A 13,999-nucleotide genomic window follows, 5' to 3' on the forward strand; every position below is an offset into this window, starting at 1 on the left:
AACTAACATATCGTGACCTTTCGCCACTGAATTCCGGCAGAGATTTAATTATCTCTAAAGACTCCTCACACCGAACAGTCGGGTCTATCGTCACTGCTTCGTATTCCTCCACTTCCAATGGAGTTTCTAAAGCCTTTAGTCTTTCCGTCAGCTGTCCTATTGTCCTCTCGAAAGAGGCCCTAGTCCTTTCCGTAGCTGCTGTGACGGCAGCTGTCACTATTACCCTCAAAGTCTCTTCATTCATTCTGATGTATCTTTTACACTTACTGTCAATGATTTTATTTATTCTTTAGCGCTATTAAAAGCTTTTTAAACACATAAATACTTTAGCTCTACGGCCACTTTAAAAAATTTACTTACACTTTTGTTAATATAGCGCTATGCGCAATTTTTTTTTTAATTATCTTCAATAAATTTTATTTATAACTTTATTAATTCTTTCCTTTTTTATTATATCGATAATTTCTTAATGGGAAATTTCACTAGTTTAGCGCTATGTGCTATTTTCTATTAACTTCAATAAGATTAACATCAATCAATTTTATTTATAACTTATTTATTTCTTTTTTGTTTTCTTTTTTCTTTTATATCGATCACTGAGTACTTACATGAAAATATTAAAGATCATTCTGATTCCTTGGAGTAGTAGTTGTAGTCCTCAGTATTCTTTATTCTGATTATAACTGCGTTGGGCGCCAATTATTCCTCCAGTCCTACGGCTGTTGTTCAGGAAATAAACTTTAAACTTCCACTTTTACAATTTAGTAATTTTTATTGAGCAAATTATTTCATCAGTCCTACGGGCTGTTGTCCAGGAAATAAACTTTAAACTTTAACTTTTACAATTTAATAATTTTATTAAGCACTATGTGCTCTTCTTAAAGTCTGGCTTAAGACTAGAACTTAAAAATATGAGCCCTGTCTGATGCCTTAAGCTTTGGCATAATTTCGGCAGTTCTGCTGTGCTGTTGTTGATATTGGAGTAGCGAAGAATTTGCCAGTTGATGTGAAAATGCTGACACGGACTATTCCCACGCTTACTGGCTGGTGTGGAGTAGCACTTAAGAACGCTGCAGTGGACAGACAAGCAAACTAATGTGTTAACTCGCTACAGTGGGCAGACTAGCAAACTAATGTGTTAACTTATATCAGTTTTTTTCAAATTTGGAAAGCAGATGTGTCTTTTAATTCCCTCGTACTTCTCAGATATTTCAGTGTATCCTGTTTTGAACTCGTGATAATTTGGATATACATGAACTTGGAATGTCCGGTCCCTTAGTTGGGGAGGTGCCGCCGCCCAGCTGGTTTATGTCTTCGTGAAAAAGAACTGACATCTCCGCCGTCAAAGAAATGCGATGGACGGGGCAAGGACTGTTGCGAATAGGTCCTCTTGGTATTTACTACAGTGGCCATATAAAGTAGCGCATATTTGGTGTGGGATTCGTGGTGGGAGAGAGACTCCGTCGCCGATTACTGTCATTCACCCCGGTGGATGAAAGTATTCAACATAAGAGAAAGACGATGTGACCAAAGACCCCTTCTATGAGCGCTTGTAGCACACGTATGATAGCTTCCCCCGCTACGATATATAAATCGTGCTAGCGACTTTAACGCCAGGGTGGGCAAAGAAGGTATCTTTGGTACTACGGTCGGTAAATTCAGCCTCCTCGATGAAACATCTCCGAATAGGTTGAGGCTGATCGATTTATGGCCGAAATATGGTTATCCGTAAAACAAGATTCCAGCATAGAAAAATTCGACAAGCTACCTGGATGTCTCCGGACCGCTACTTTGTTGCAGGCAAGATTCGCACCCGCCTCTGTGCAGCAAAAAAACGCACGTCAACAAACACAAGAAAGCTTCGACGTCGAGAAGCTGCAATCACAACAAACAGCTAAACGATTTTCTACTCGTTCTACCCTTCTCATGTGCATTTCTTTTATTAACTACATATGTGTTCAGTTTGTATTGCAGCTATATGCTATAGTAATCCGATCTGAGCAATTTTTTCGGAGATTATATTATTACTTTAAGTAGTATTCCATGTCAAGTTTCGTGAATACCATGTCAAATGCGAAAGTTTTCCATCCAAGAACTTGATTGCGATCGTCTAGTTTGTATAGCAGCTTTATTAGGGTGTGTCATTCTGAGGCAACCTTTTTTTTTCAACTGAAAAACAGGCTCAAAACTTTCGAAAATGTGTAAAAAAGAGTCACTCAAAAGATGAGCTCTTAATACTAATATTAAGAGGTGCCTCTTTCAAATTTTCTGTTTTCCATATAAATTACATGGAAAACAAATCATTTTTTTGTGGTGGTTATTGTGCGGAGGTTTTATATGTGCCCCGATAGCTGCCAGTAGGGATGGTAAACTTGATCCCGATTCTATTCGAAAATCGAGTTTTCTCGTAAAACAATCGATTTTCAGTAGTCGAAGTGGATTAAGAATCGGTTCTTGACATTAGAAAAACCGATTATTTTACGAGAAAACTCGATTCTCGAGTAGAATCGGGATCGAGTTTACTATCCCTACTGGCAGCTATCGGGGCACATATAAAACCTCCGCACAATAACCACCACAAAAAAAAATGATTTTTTTTCCATGTAATTTATATGGAAAACAGAAAATTTGAAAGAGGCACCTCTTAATATTTTTTTCAGTTGAAAAAACAAGGTTGCCTCAGAATGGCACACTCTAAGCTATACGAGTATATTATAGTGGTCCGATATCAGCAGTTCCGACAAATGAACATCTTCTTGATGAGAAAATGATGTTTGCAGTGCAGTGCTCTGCCCAATCCACTAACAGAGAGACCCCACAATCTGCGTCAACTACCGTGGGAAAAGCCTTCTCAACACCGCGTATAAGTTTCTATCGAGCGTATTGTGTGAAAGATTAAAGCCCACCGTCAACAAACTGATTGGACCTTATCAGCGTGGCCATGCGCCAAGTCCTGGGAAAGACCCGTGAAAAGAGAATTGACGCACACCACCTCCTCACCGATTTCAAAGCTGCTTTCAACAACACGTAAAGGAGCTGTCTTTATGCCACGAAGTCTACACTTAGTATCACCGCAAAACTAATACGGCTGTGTAAAACGACGTTGTGCAACACCACAAGCTCCGTCAGGATCTGGAAGGACCTTTTTGAGCCGTTCGATACCAAACGAGGTTTCAGACAAGGCGACTCCATCTCGTGCGACTTCTTCAACCTACTGCTGGAGAAAATAATTCGATCTGCAGAACTTAATCGTTCAGGTACAATCTTCGATAAGAGAGTACAGCTCCTGGCGTACGCCGATGATATCGATATCATTGGCCTCAACACCCGCGCTGTTAGTTCTTCTTTCTCAAGACTGGACAAGGTAGCAAAGCAAATGGGTCTGGCAGTGAACGAGGGCACGATGAAATATTTCCTGTCATCAAACAAACAGACGTCGTACTTGCGAATATGCTCTCACGTCACTGTTGACAGTCATTAATTTGAATTCGTATAACTTGAAACCAGTATAAACACCACTAACAATGTCAGCCTGGAAATCCAGCGCGGAATAACGCTTGCCAACAGTTACTTTTCCGGACTGTGTAGGCAATTCAGAAGAAAGTCCTCTTTTGACGAATAAAAACCAAACAAAACAAAAAAATTAAAAGACAGCGGCTACGGTGGCTAGGTCATGTTGTCCGAATAGACGAAAAAACTCCAGCTCTGAAAGTACTCCACACAGTAACCGCTGGAAAAAGCAGAGGAAGAGGAAGACCTCCACTCCGTTGGAAAGACCAGGTGGAGAAGGACTTGGCAGCACTTGGAATCTAAAATTGGCGCCACGTAGCGAAACGAAGAAACAACTGGCGCGCTGTTGTTAACTCGACTATAATCTCGTAAGCGGTGTCTATACTAGTAAAGAAGAAGAAGAAGATATATACCAATTTTGTCTGAAGTGATATGTCTGCTGAGGATATCAGAAATATTATTATCCAAATCTGTTGGTGATACATATATGTGGGAACGCATAAAGGACAGACCAGAAGTGGGCGAGCGTATGGACGGTGACATGCAACACTGACTACAATAGACGGCGAGCGTACGGACGGTGACATGCAACACTGACTGCAACAGACAACGAGTAGCGACGAAGGAACGAGTAGCGACAAAGAAACGGCAGTCAGTCAACACGTGGACGAGCACCATGCTAGATGCAAGTAGTTGGTAAAATTAAGATCAGTTTGTGAAATCAAATAAAATCAGTTTTTGTAAAATTAAAATAAGATACGTTTGTGAAATCAAATAAAATCAGTTTTTTTGTAAAATTAAAATCAACCGATAAACCTTTTTTAAAATAAACACGAATCCACCCCTACATATATTTTTTTATTGTTGTGTTTTATTTCGAACTCCAATTGCTTGCTGACTGTTAAAATTATTTCAGTTTTAAACCGATTGACTATGGTGTCCAAAATGGGTATATGGTGTATAGAGTGGATTGTATTTGCATCGTTTTCGCGTAAATTATTTTCTAAAGATAGATTGCTATCTGTTTTCATAAAATTTATTGAATTTGTATCATTGTTGATTCTGCTGAGGAAATCTGCGAGATTGTTTTCTTTTCCTTTTATACAATATAATCTACGTTCATGTTGTAGTCTTCTAATTTTATTTTCCATCTTTGTAGACTAGATTTATATCTTTACAGTTAGCCTTAGTATATATCAATTTTAATGGCTAATGATATGTTAACAAATCAAATTGGAAATCATATTAGTATGGCTGGAAGTAGTTTGTGGCCCAAACGATACTAACAACTTCTTTACTTTTGTATAATATTTTTACAAAATACTTGTTGAGTGTTCTGCTCGCATAACATAGAGGATGTCCATTTTGTTGTAATACGACACGATTGCGAAATTGCTTGCAATAGTAGCTAATGTGAGTTTCTTTTTGAAATTTGGATAACTTACTTTTGAATAACTCATTATTTGTTTTAATTTTGAAATTAGTGCATGTATGTGGAGTCATTTATATAAATTTTAACATTTTTTTTATAAAATGTGTCTTAGGTTGTACTACTTTTGCCATGTAGTTAGGACTGTAAAATTATAAAGATCTTGTGAGAGAGTGGCCGTGAATGGCGAACGGCTTCGATTCGTAAGTTTTAGTAGATTTATTTAAAGCTTTATAGGTGCTTCCCATACTACCCTAAACTACTTAACGTCAATTGGTCAACTTCATATTATTAAAAATTTATTAGTCCGATTGAAGGAGAATATAGCAGCTCAACAACGGCAAGGCATTTCTGCGATGTAGCCAGAGATAGCCTGCAAGCAGCCATCATAGACGGTAACTCCTCTTCTCCCAGCACATTACCTGAACGATGTGTGGAGAGCGATGTCAGATTGTCGAGTATGGTGCTAAGCTTTTTACTCGATAATTCTGCGGGTCCTTAAAGTGGTGTTCCTTCCAAAACCAGGCAGAAGAACACACGATTTTCAAGGATTTTAGACCTATAATCCTAATATAGTTTATACTGAAGGAACTAGAAAGGCTAATGGACTTACATATAAGAACAATCATGGCGGATAAGTTATCGAAGTCCCAACATGCGTACATAAAGGGCCGATCAACCGAAACTCCCCTTCACGATGTAATAAGTGTAATTGAAAAATCACTACACTACAAACAGTAGTGCATTGGCTGCATTTTTAGATATAGAGAGAGCCTTCAATAATATAGAAGTAAGCTCTATCATTAGTTCTCTGACACGTGGCAGCTTGGACGACACTGTGTGCAGATGGATAAATCGATGCTTGAGAATAGAAAGAGTATAGCATCAAACGGCGCTGCATGGGTTGTAGCGCTGAACGAAACTACTCCAATTAAACGGTGGAGGACGATATAGTATTGTTGGTATCAAAAGTCAGTGAGATTATAGAAAGAGCACTACGAAGGTTAAACCTATAGGCTAAGATCAATGGACTAGGTGTTAACCCTAATAAAACTGAATTGATGCTGTTCACAAGAGAATAAAACTCTCCCAGTTTCAATTTCCAGTACTAAACGGTACAACACTCTCTCTATCCTATGAGAATTGTCAGAAAGAGTTGAGGGCTTAAACTTAGTATAATCATGTGGATTTATACGGCTGGCATAAGACCTATACTTATATATGGAGCTCTAGTATGGTGGCCAGCGCTAAAGAAACAATACAACATTAGGAAATTAAATGGAAAACAATAACCGAAGGCCAATGTGTTGGTGGAATGAAGAAATTGCTGGGCTCAGAAAACTCTGCAACTCAGCTAGACGCCGCCTACAACGTAACCAGAGTGAAGAAAATGAAAACAGTCTTAGGAATATATTTAAAAGTCAAAAGAAGCTTCTGAAGTCAGCCATTGGTCGCAGTAAAAAGAAGTGTTTTGAAAAACTCTGTGAAGAAGCAAACGAAGACCCCTGGGGAACAGCGTATAAAATATGTATGCCAAAATTCAAAAACAAGGCACAACAACCCAAAAGTGCATCCTTCATTAGAAATGTCGTCGAAACTTTGTTTCCAAAACACGACAGTATTTCTTATGCTAAGCCTCGAATCGAAGTCATAGAGCCACCACTGCAAGTTAGTGAAGAAGAAATATTGGCCATAGCCGGAAAAATTAAAAGCAGCAAAGCGCCTTGATTAGATGGCACTCCAAACAGAGCCCTAAAGGAAGCCATGATTCTTAAACCTAAATTATTCGTAAAAATGTGCAGTGCGTGCTTAAAAGAAGGAACATTTCCCGACCCATGGAAAGTCCAGCGATTGGTTCTACTCCCTAAACCAAAAAAGCCTCCGGAGGAACCATTTTCATATCGACCTTTGTGCGTGCTTGACACTATTGGAAAAGTATATGAAAGCATAGTTAGAAACCGCTTGGAGATAGCAATCCAGAAGGCCGGCGGATTATCAGAAAGACAATACGGCTTTATGAAAAAGAGGTTCACCATTGACGCACTATACGATGTCGTTGACACCGCGAAATGCGCAGTAAGTGGCAAGCGATGGAAAGGCGGAACTAAAAAGTATTGTGCGCTGGTCACCTTAGATGTGAAGAATGCCTTTAACTCAGCAAATGGGCAACCATAATCAAAGGTCTGTATGACATAAGCACTCCTCAATATCTGATAAAAATTGTTATAAGTTATTTCGAAAACAGGCGACTGTTATTCGATACAGATGAAGGCGCTAGGCATCGCGCTCTATAAGTGCAAGGAAAAAACTTAAAACTACACTCGGTGGTAGTTTTACGGTGGAAAATTTGACGACACTCATGTGTCAGTCCACTGAGAACTGGAGAGCTGTCAGCGAAGCAGCAGCCTCAATCATGACAAAACTGAGACATATAGACCAGAGTAGGCGTCCGTCAGTCCGTGCCATAGAAGAGACTTAAATGTCTTATCACTCCCACGAAGTAATACTTAATCAGGTGGTTTCGTGGGAGAGTCTGGAGTTGGGAGTAGGTTAGGTTTAGCGGATTAAAGTTCCGCACTCCGGCTTTTGATGCTTCCCCCTACTTAAAAAAAAATGTATATATGTCACCCGAAAAAATACGAACATTGTTCTACAAAAACAATTGTCTCAAATAGCATCAGCAGCGTCACAGGCCAATATGGCAGCGAAATAGTCGATGCCCAAATTTGTAGAAAAACACACAACAACAACATTTTCAGTCATCAACGCAAGCGCACTTTCAACAGGCAAACTCGCTTCATTCATAAAAACAACCTTCATTACATCTCCCCGAGCATGCGTTTGCCAACAAGCGTCTTTTCGCGACGATGACAAAAGCTAAAAATCATAAATTGAACAACTTTCTGATGTTTCTTCACAGAAAGAAGGGAGAAAAGTGGCAACATAGCTGTTGTCGATTTATAATATTTGTCAATTCTAAAATATTTTTCCATGGCTGTCAAAAATCTGCGTCGACATGTATGCACGCTCATGCATACACATACATATTTACACAAGTTTGTTGGTAATGCTGTTAGAGCGGCAAGGGAAGCGGTGACAATCGGCGATCGTTCGCTTATTTTTTCGGCACAGCTTGGATTTTCTACCAACAACACAATGTAGTGATGCTTTGTCGCCGCATCGGTCCGTAGGTACATTGACTCCTTGATAAAACCTGAGCTTCGCCATTGGTTGTCAGTGTAAACGGAAACTTAGCATGATTCATTGAGTGTATATATTCACATACATACATATGTTACATGTAGACAAATTTACAAACATTATGCGTATGGTCTGTCATATTTGCTTACATGCACACATAATTATAAACATATGAACACATGTGCGACCGCTAGATCTTTTAAGATGATATCAAAACTTTTAATGTAAATGTATAAATTTAAAACCAATTACCTTAAACTTATATTAATTATTTGGGTAATAATACAAAATTTACTCTATTATATATTTTTAATGATTTTATGGAATCATCATGAAATACATATGTAGGTAAATTTTAATATACATACATACATACTTATATACTAAGTACATATGTATATGCTTTGATACAAAATATATACCAATCATATATACATAAATTATATGCCGAGTCGGTTTCGCATAGAAAATAAACGAATCTGTAGGCGTACATTTCTTTACATTGAAATTAGCATTATATTTCTCATTTAACCACGAAAATGCTCAATTCTGCTATTTTCGAGTCCCCTGCTGCAAAACTCTGGTGAAACACGCGTAAAATTTGTCTGTGGTGAAACTCCCTCATCTCTGCCGAGTACACTGGGAAAAGTAATGATATCTAAAACGTGAACCTTCTCTATGATAAATGTTCTCTGGTGTTATCTTGGAGTAATCGACAGCAGTTGCCGAAACTGTGATGATTGATTCGGCTGTTGAAATTTGATCGACTGTGATTGTGCCAGAGGTGCATAATCGAGTAGTTTCGTTGATGAGTCGTTGGTGTTTAAGATCGACGGCACGTCTAGGCAATCCAATTGACATGCTTTGTTTAGAATTTATTATTTCATACGTGTAATTAGGTACCGGCGATCAACAATCATCAGGTGATGATGCTACCAATATAACAATGCAAAAAATAATAGAGTTTAGGATAACTTAACCTTTAGTTGGACAAATATAAATGAACTTAGTATTAACCTGTGAATGCATGAATTAAAGAAATTTAAAGATGAGTTTAATGCAGTTGTCACATTTACACTTAATGGGGGCTAGTCGTAGTATTGGCCACATAGTGTTACCAGAAAAATATGGCACATTGTTATTGTTGTAACATCTCTGTGTAATATGTTAATTACTTTTCGATATCGTACGAGATCTCATCGTAAGTTTAAAAACCTGTATAATGGGGTCGGAGAAGTATGGACTCTAGTTACCCTTATTTGGCACATGAATACACTATTATCGGAAAACATTCCCCTGAAGTTCGAAAACATTTATATTGGGTATTTTGGGGCTCAGAGAAGAATAGACTCTATTTTCCCCATATTTAGCAAAAGAGTACGTTATTATTAGAAAACAGTACCCTTTGCATATTTTTGGTAAAAATCCACTAGAGACCGTAGGTATGTACCTCCCATATTAGGTATCTAGAGATTGCAAAGCGTTCAATCGTGAGATGGAATATCTTAAAAACAATATTTGTTCAAAGATTTATCCCGGTATCTTCAATGGTGCTTGATTTGTATATTGTAAAATGAAAGACTTAAGTAGAGTTTAAATTTGTTTTTTATGAGAAGTAGGTATGGCCGTGGTTTATTTTTCCGTATTTACAATATAACATAAACATTTAAATGAAATATTATGCATTAAATTTATTTGGAAACGGTGCCACGTCAATTGTGCAGTTTTTATACCAAATACGCTTTTGGGCCATGTCAGGCATGATTTCTGGCATATTTACATAGTTAATGTGTTATTACACTTTAATAATTCTTCATGGCTTATGAAGAGCTGCTAAAAGAACTTCTTCTCAACAAATTTGGTTTGTGTGATATGTATATTAAACTTGAACGAAATAACAGTTTTGTAATTTAATTGAGTACTTAGTTATGGAACTTTTTAAATTTTCGTTTAATATGTAGCATTTTATGGGCGTAGCAATGGCCCGATGATGCCCATCTACAATATCTCCTCCCTACTTAGTTAAGGGGTCAGTTGGCTAATCTTTTTGTTTATTGACATTTTTTTTTTAATTTTTATTCTACAATAGAACCTTTTTCACATGTCGTGGAGTCTATAAACAAATTTTTCTGAGTTTTTTGGTGACATATTCTTAAAAAGTACGTGAATGGTTATCGTCCTCACCAGAATCATGAAAAAATGCTGATAAATAAAAAAGTAATTAACGGTCCTTTTTTTAATTTTTCCACATGTTTTTATACATAAATTTTGTCTTAACATTGTCAATAAATTATAAAAAATATAGGGACGATCGCCAGGCGTTTTGTGAACATTTAAAAAATTAAGAAAATCGGTTAAGTAGTTTAACCAGAATCATGCCCGCCAGTTTAAAAAAGTGTGTTTTGAGAAAAACGCAATTAAAGTTTGAGGTACTGCCAGGTGTGCACTCCGATCGCTTCGAACGTCGAGCGGTATTATTATTTTTGGACCTTTTTCAAAGCCTTCCAATGGTAAAGTGAGTTTATAACGGGTGATTTTTTAAGAGCTTGATAACTTTTTTTAAAAAAAAAACGCATAAAATTTGCAAAATCTCATCGGTTCTTTATTTGAAACGTTAGATTGGTTCATGACATTTACTTTTTGAAGATAATTTCATTTAAATGTTGACCGCGGCTGCGTCTTAGGTGGTCCATTCGGAAAGTCCAATTTTGGGCAACTTTTTCGAGCATTTCGGCCGGAATAGCCCGAATTTCTTCGGAAATGTTGTCTTCCAAAGCTGGAATAGTTGCTGGCTTATTTCTGTAGACTTTAGACTTGACGTAGCCCCACAAAAAATAGTCTAAAGGCGTTAAATCGCATGATCTTGGTGGCCAACTTACGGGTCCATTTCTTGAGATGAATTGTTGTCCGAAGTTTTCCCTCAAAATGGCCATAGAATCGCGAGCTGTGTGGCATGTAGCGCCATCTTGTTGAAACCACATGTCAACCAAGTTCAGTTCTTCCATTTTTGGCAACAAAAAGTTTGTTAGCATCGAACGATAGCGATCGCCATTCACCGTAACGTTGCGTCCAACAGCATCTTTGAAAAAATACGGTCCAATGATTCCACCAGCGTACAAACCACACCAAACAGTGCATTTTTCGGGATGCATGGGCAGTTCTTGAACGGCTTCTGGTTGCTCTTCACCCCAAATGCGGCAATTTTGCTTATTTACGTAGCCATTCAACCAGAAATGAGCCTCATCGCTGAACAAAATTTGTCGATAAAAAACACATTTCGAACCGAACACTGATTTTGGTAATAAAATTCAATGATTTGCAAGCGTTGCTCGTTAGGAAGTCTATTCATGATGAAATGTCAAAGCATACTGAGCATCTTTCTCTTTGACACCATGTCTGAAATCCCACGTGATCTGTCAAATACTAATGCATGAAAATCCTAACCTCAAAAAAATCACCCGTTACATTAATTCTAAGGGTAAAAGGGAACAGAAAAAGCAAACAAAAATTTTGAAAAAATGTTACCCTACTGACCCCTTAAAGAACACGGGCAATCAACATATTTACTTACACAGCCATACAAGAACAAGGCTATGTATTTAATACTCTATAGCAGGGATGGGCACATTTTTAGCCCGCAAAGTTAGCAAAGTGCGCGCGGGGGCTAGATGAGGGGAATATCAGTTTACGGAGAGAAGGGCATAACAAGTTGAAAAAAATTGCGAAAAAAATGAATTACATTCCTCCGTAACTTGATGTTCATCGCAGAGTTGTTGCGGCAATACTGACATTGTACACAAATTTAAGGGTGGAAGTTTACTTCATATCGGAATTGTACAGTTGTGTGAACAAAAAGGGGTAAACATAATTTGCAGAGTTTAGAGTTTCGCATTAAAATTTGTTTTTATTTACCTTTGCATGGTGGGAAATTTTAATCACTGTTAGGAAAAAGTATATATATGTTATGTTATGTATCTACAAACAATTTTATTTAATAAGAAAACAGCATATTTTAAAACTTCACAACACCTTATGGTTATTTCTATTTTGTTCACACCACTGTACATGTGATAGATCAGTCAATGGTGGTGATGCCAGTTGTAAAAATTCATTTTAGTTACAATTGGGAAAACTTTTATCAAGTTGTGGGCTTTTATACGTACATATGCAAGGCAGTTTTATATATATGCATATACAAAAAAACGATACTTGTGACCATAATATATATATATATATATATATATAATTTAATGAAAATGCTTATACATATAAATATATGTATACATATATATTAATATTTGTGATATTTTCAGTTTGGTTGTTTCATCAAAATATTCAAAGAATTTAGGTTTTTTTTATAATTGTTCTGTTAAATTCTAAAAATCTAAGTTGCTTCTGGAAATGTATTAAAATAATAATACGCGTTATAGAAAGGGAACACATATTTTCAAAAATATAAGAAATCATCAAATAAAAATATATTTGCGCGGTATGGCATTATTGATTGAGAGTGGCTAAGCACACAAATAGAATACAAACATTTGTAAACATGCTGTGGGAAAATACGTTGCTCTTATTTGTAAATATGGAGTGGTAAAACGTTCCTCTCACTTCCCTCTTCATGTTTGCCCGCGATGATCCCCTCACCTAGCCTTCAAAATGTGCTCTCGTGCCCGCACGGGCAAAATGCCACTGAGGGCTAATGTGCCCATCCCTGGAGTGACTCTATAGCAGTGATGCCCAAACGCACACTACCAAACTGTGTGCTTGTGTTGGAGTATGAGAGAGCTTGTTGCTACACCCAAAAAAAATACAAAACTTTAGTATTAATTAATATAAAAAAAATTTGAAAGTGATTCGACAACTTTTACAAAATTGTGAAATTAATGAAATTCCTTATTAATTTTTTATCTATTACAAAAATAAAGACAATTTACGTGTCAAAAAGAAATTAAAAATCAAAAAATTTTAAATATTGAATTTATGTTGAAGTTTTCACCTAAACGGCTGTATCAAAAAACTAAAAACCAATATTTTCATGGTTTTGAACCAACTTATCTAAATCTAGTTCGGAGCCGCAAAATTTTATACGAAGTAAGTCTTCAGGGTGCCGATCGTTAATTTTATTTCTAGTATTTGATTTTATTAATTTCAAAGTGGAAAACGAAACTTCGCAACAATAAGTAGTTCCAAACATTGAAAAGAGTTTCCACATTTCATTCTTTAATTTCGGATAAAAGTTGTAGTTCAGATTTTTCCAAAACTGTTGCCCTGTTTGTCGAGGCAACAATAAATCACGTTGCATCTTTTCTAATTCGGATTTTAAATCTAAACTCACCCCAGAAGTATTACACCCAGTAGGGTCGTTATGAATTTCAATAATATGCTTAATTTTATAAAAGTCATGAAATCGGTTATGAAAATTAGTCTGCAATATATCAAGGATTTGTTGATATTCTTGCAGCCTTGCATGGTTAGAATATTTTTCTACAATAAAGCGTGTTCTTCTTAGCTCTTCAGCGCGCACATACAAAATACATGCGTAGCAGTCAACAGTCGTTGACCAAGTGATTTTCAAATGCACATTAATTTTCCACAATGTATAGAGAGCGCTTGACTAATACGTGTGAACGAATCTGTGAGAGAGCAATAAAGTCGGCCGCCCGCGGGCTAGGTAAAGCGCTTCACTGCTCTATAGCAACATGACAGTACAATAGTTGCTGCATTCTGATAAATTTATTTTACTTACCTATTGAGTGGCTTAGTGTATCATAGAATACTTTTGAAATAATTGGATAAGCCCATCTAAAATGAAAATGAAATGATTTTTCAATATTTTGTATTATAGTTATATAAAAT

General features: G+C 36.8%; 1 protein-coding gene across 14 annotated transcripts in view; it reads right to left on the reverse strand.

Moving 5' to 3' along the window:
• Positions 1-13,999, reverse strand: part of LOC105233125 (endothelin-converting enzyme 2) — a 789,700-nt gene that overhangs the window by 104,763 nt on the left and 670,938 nt on the right. For all 14 annotated transcript variants that reach the window (XM_049449945.1, XM_049449944.1, XM_049449943.1 and 11 more), the window contains one exon: positions 13,890-13,945. In XM_049449945.1, coding sequence (XP_049305902.1) covers positions 13,890-13,945 — 56 coding nt within the window. The remainder of the gene's footprint in view (positions 1-13,889; positions 13,946-13,999) is intronic.

This window comes from Bactrocera dorsalis, chromosome 2 (genome assembly GCF_023373825.1).
Source record: "Bactrocera dorsalis isolate Fly_Bdor chromosome 2, ASM2337382v1, whole genome shotgun sequence".
Lineage (NCBI taxonomy): Eukaryota > Metazoa > Arthropoda > Insecta > Diptera > Tephritidae > Bactrocera > Bactrocera dorsalis.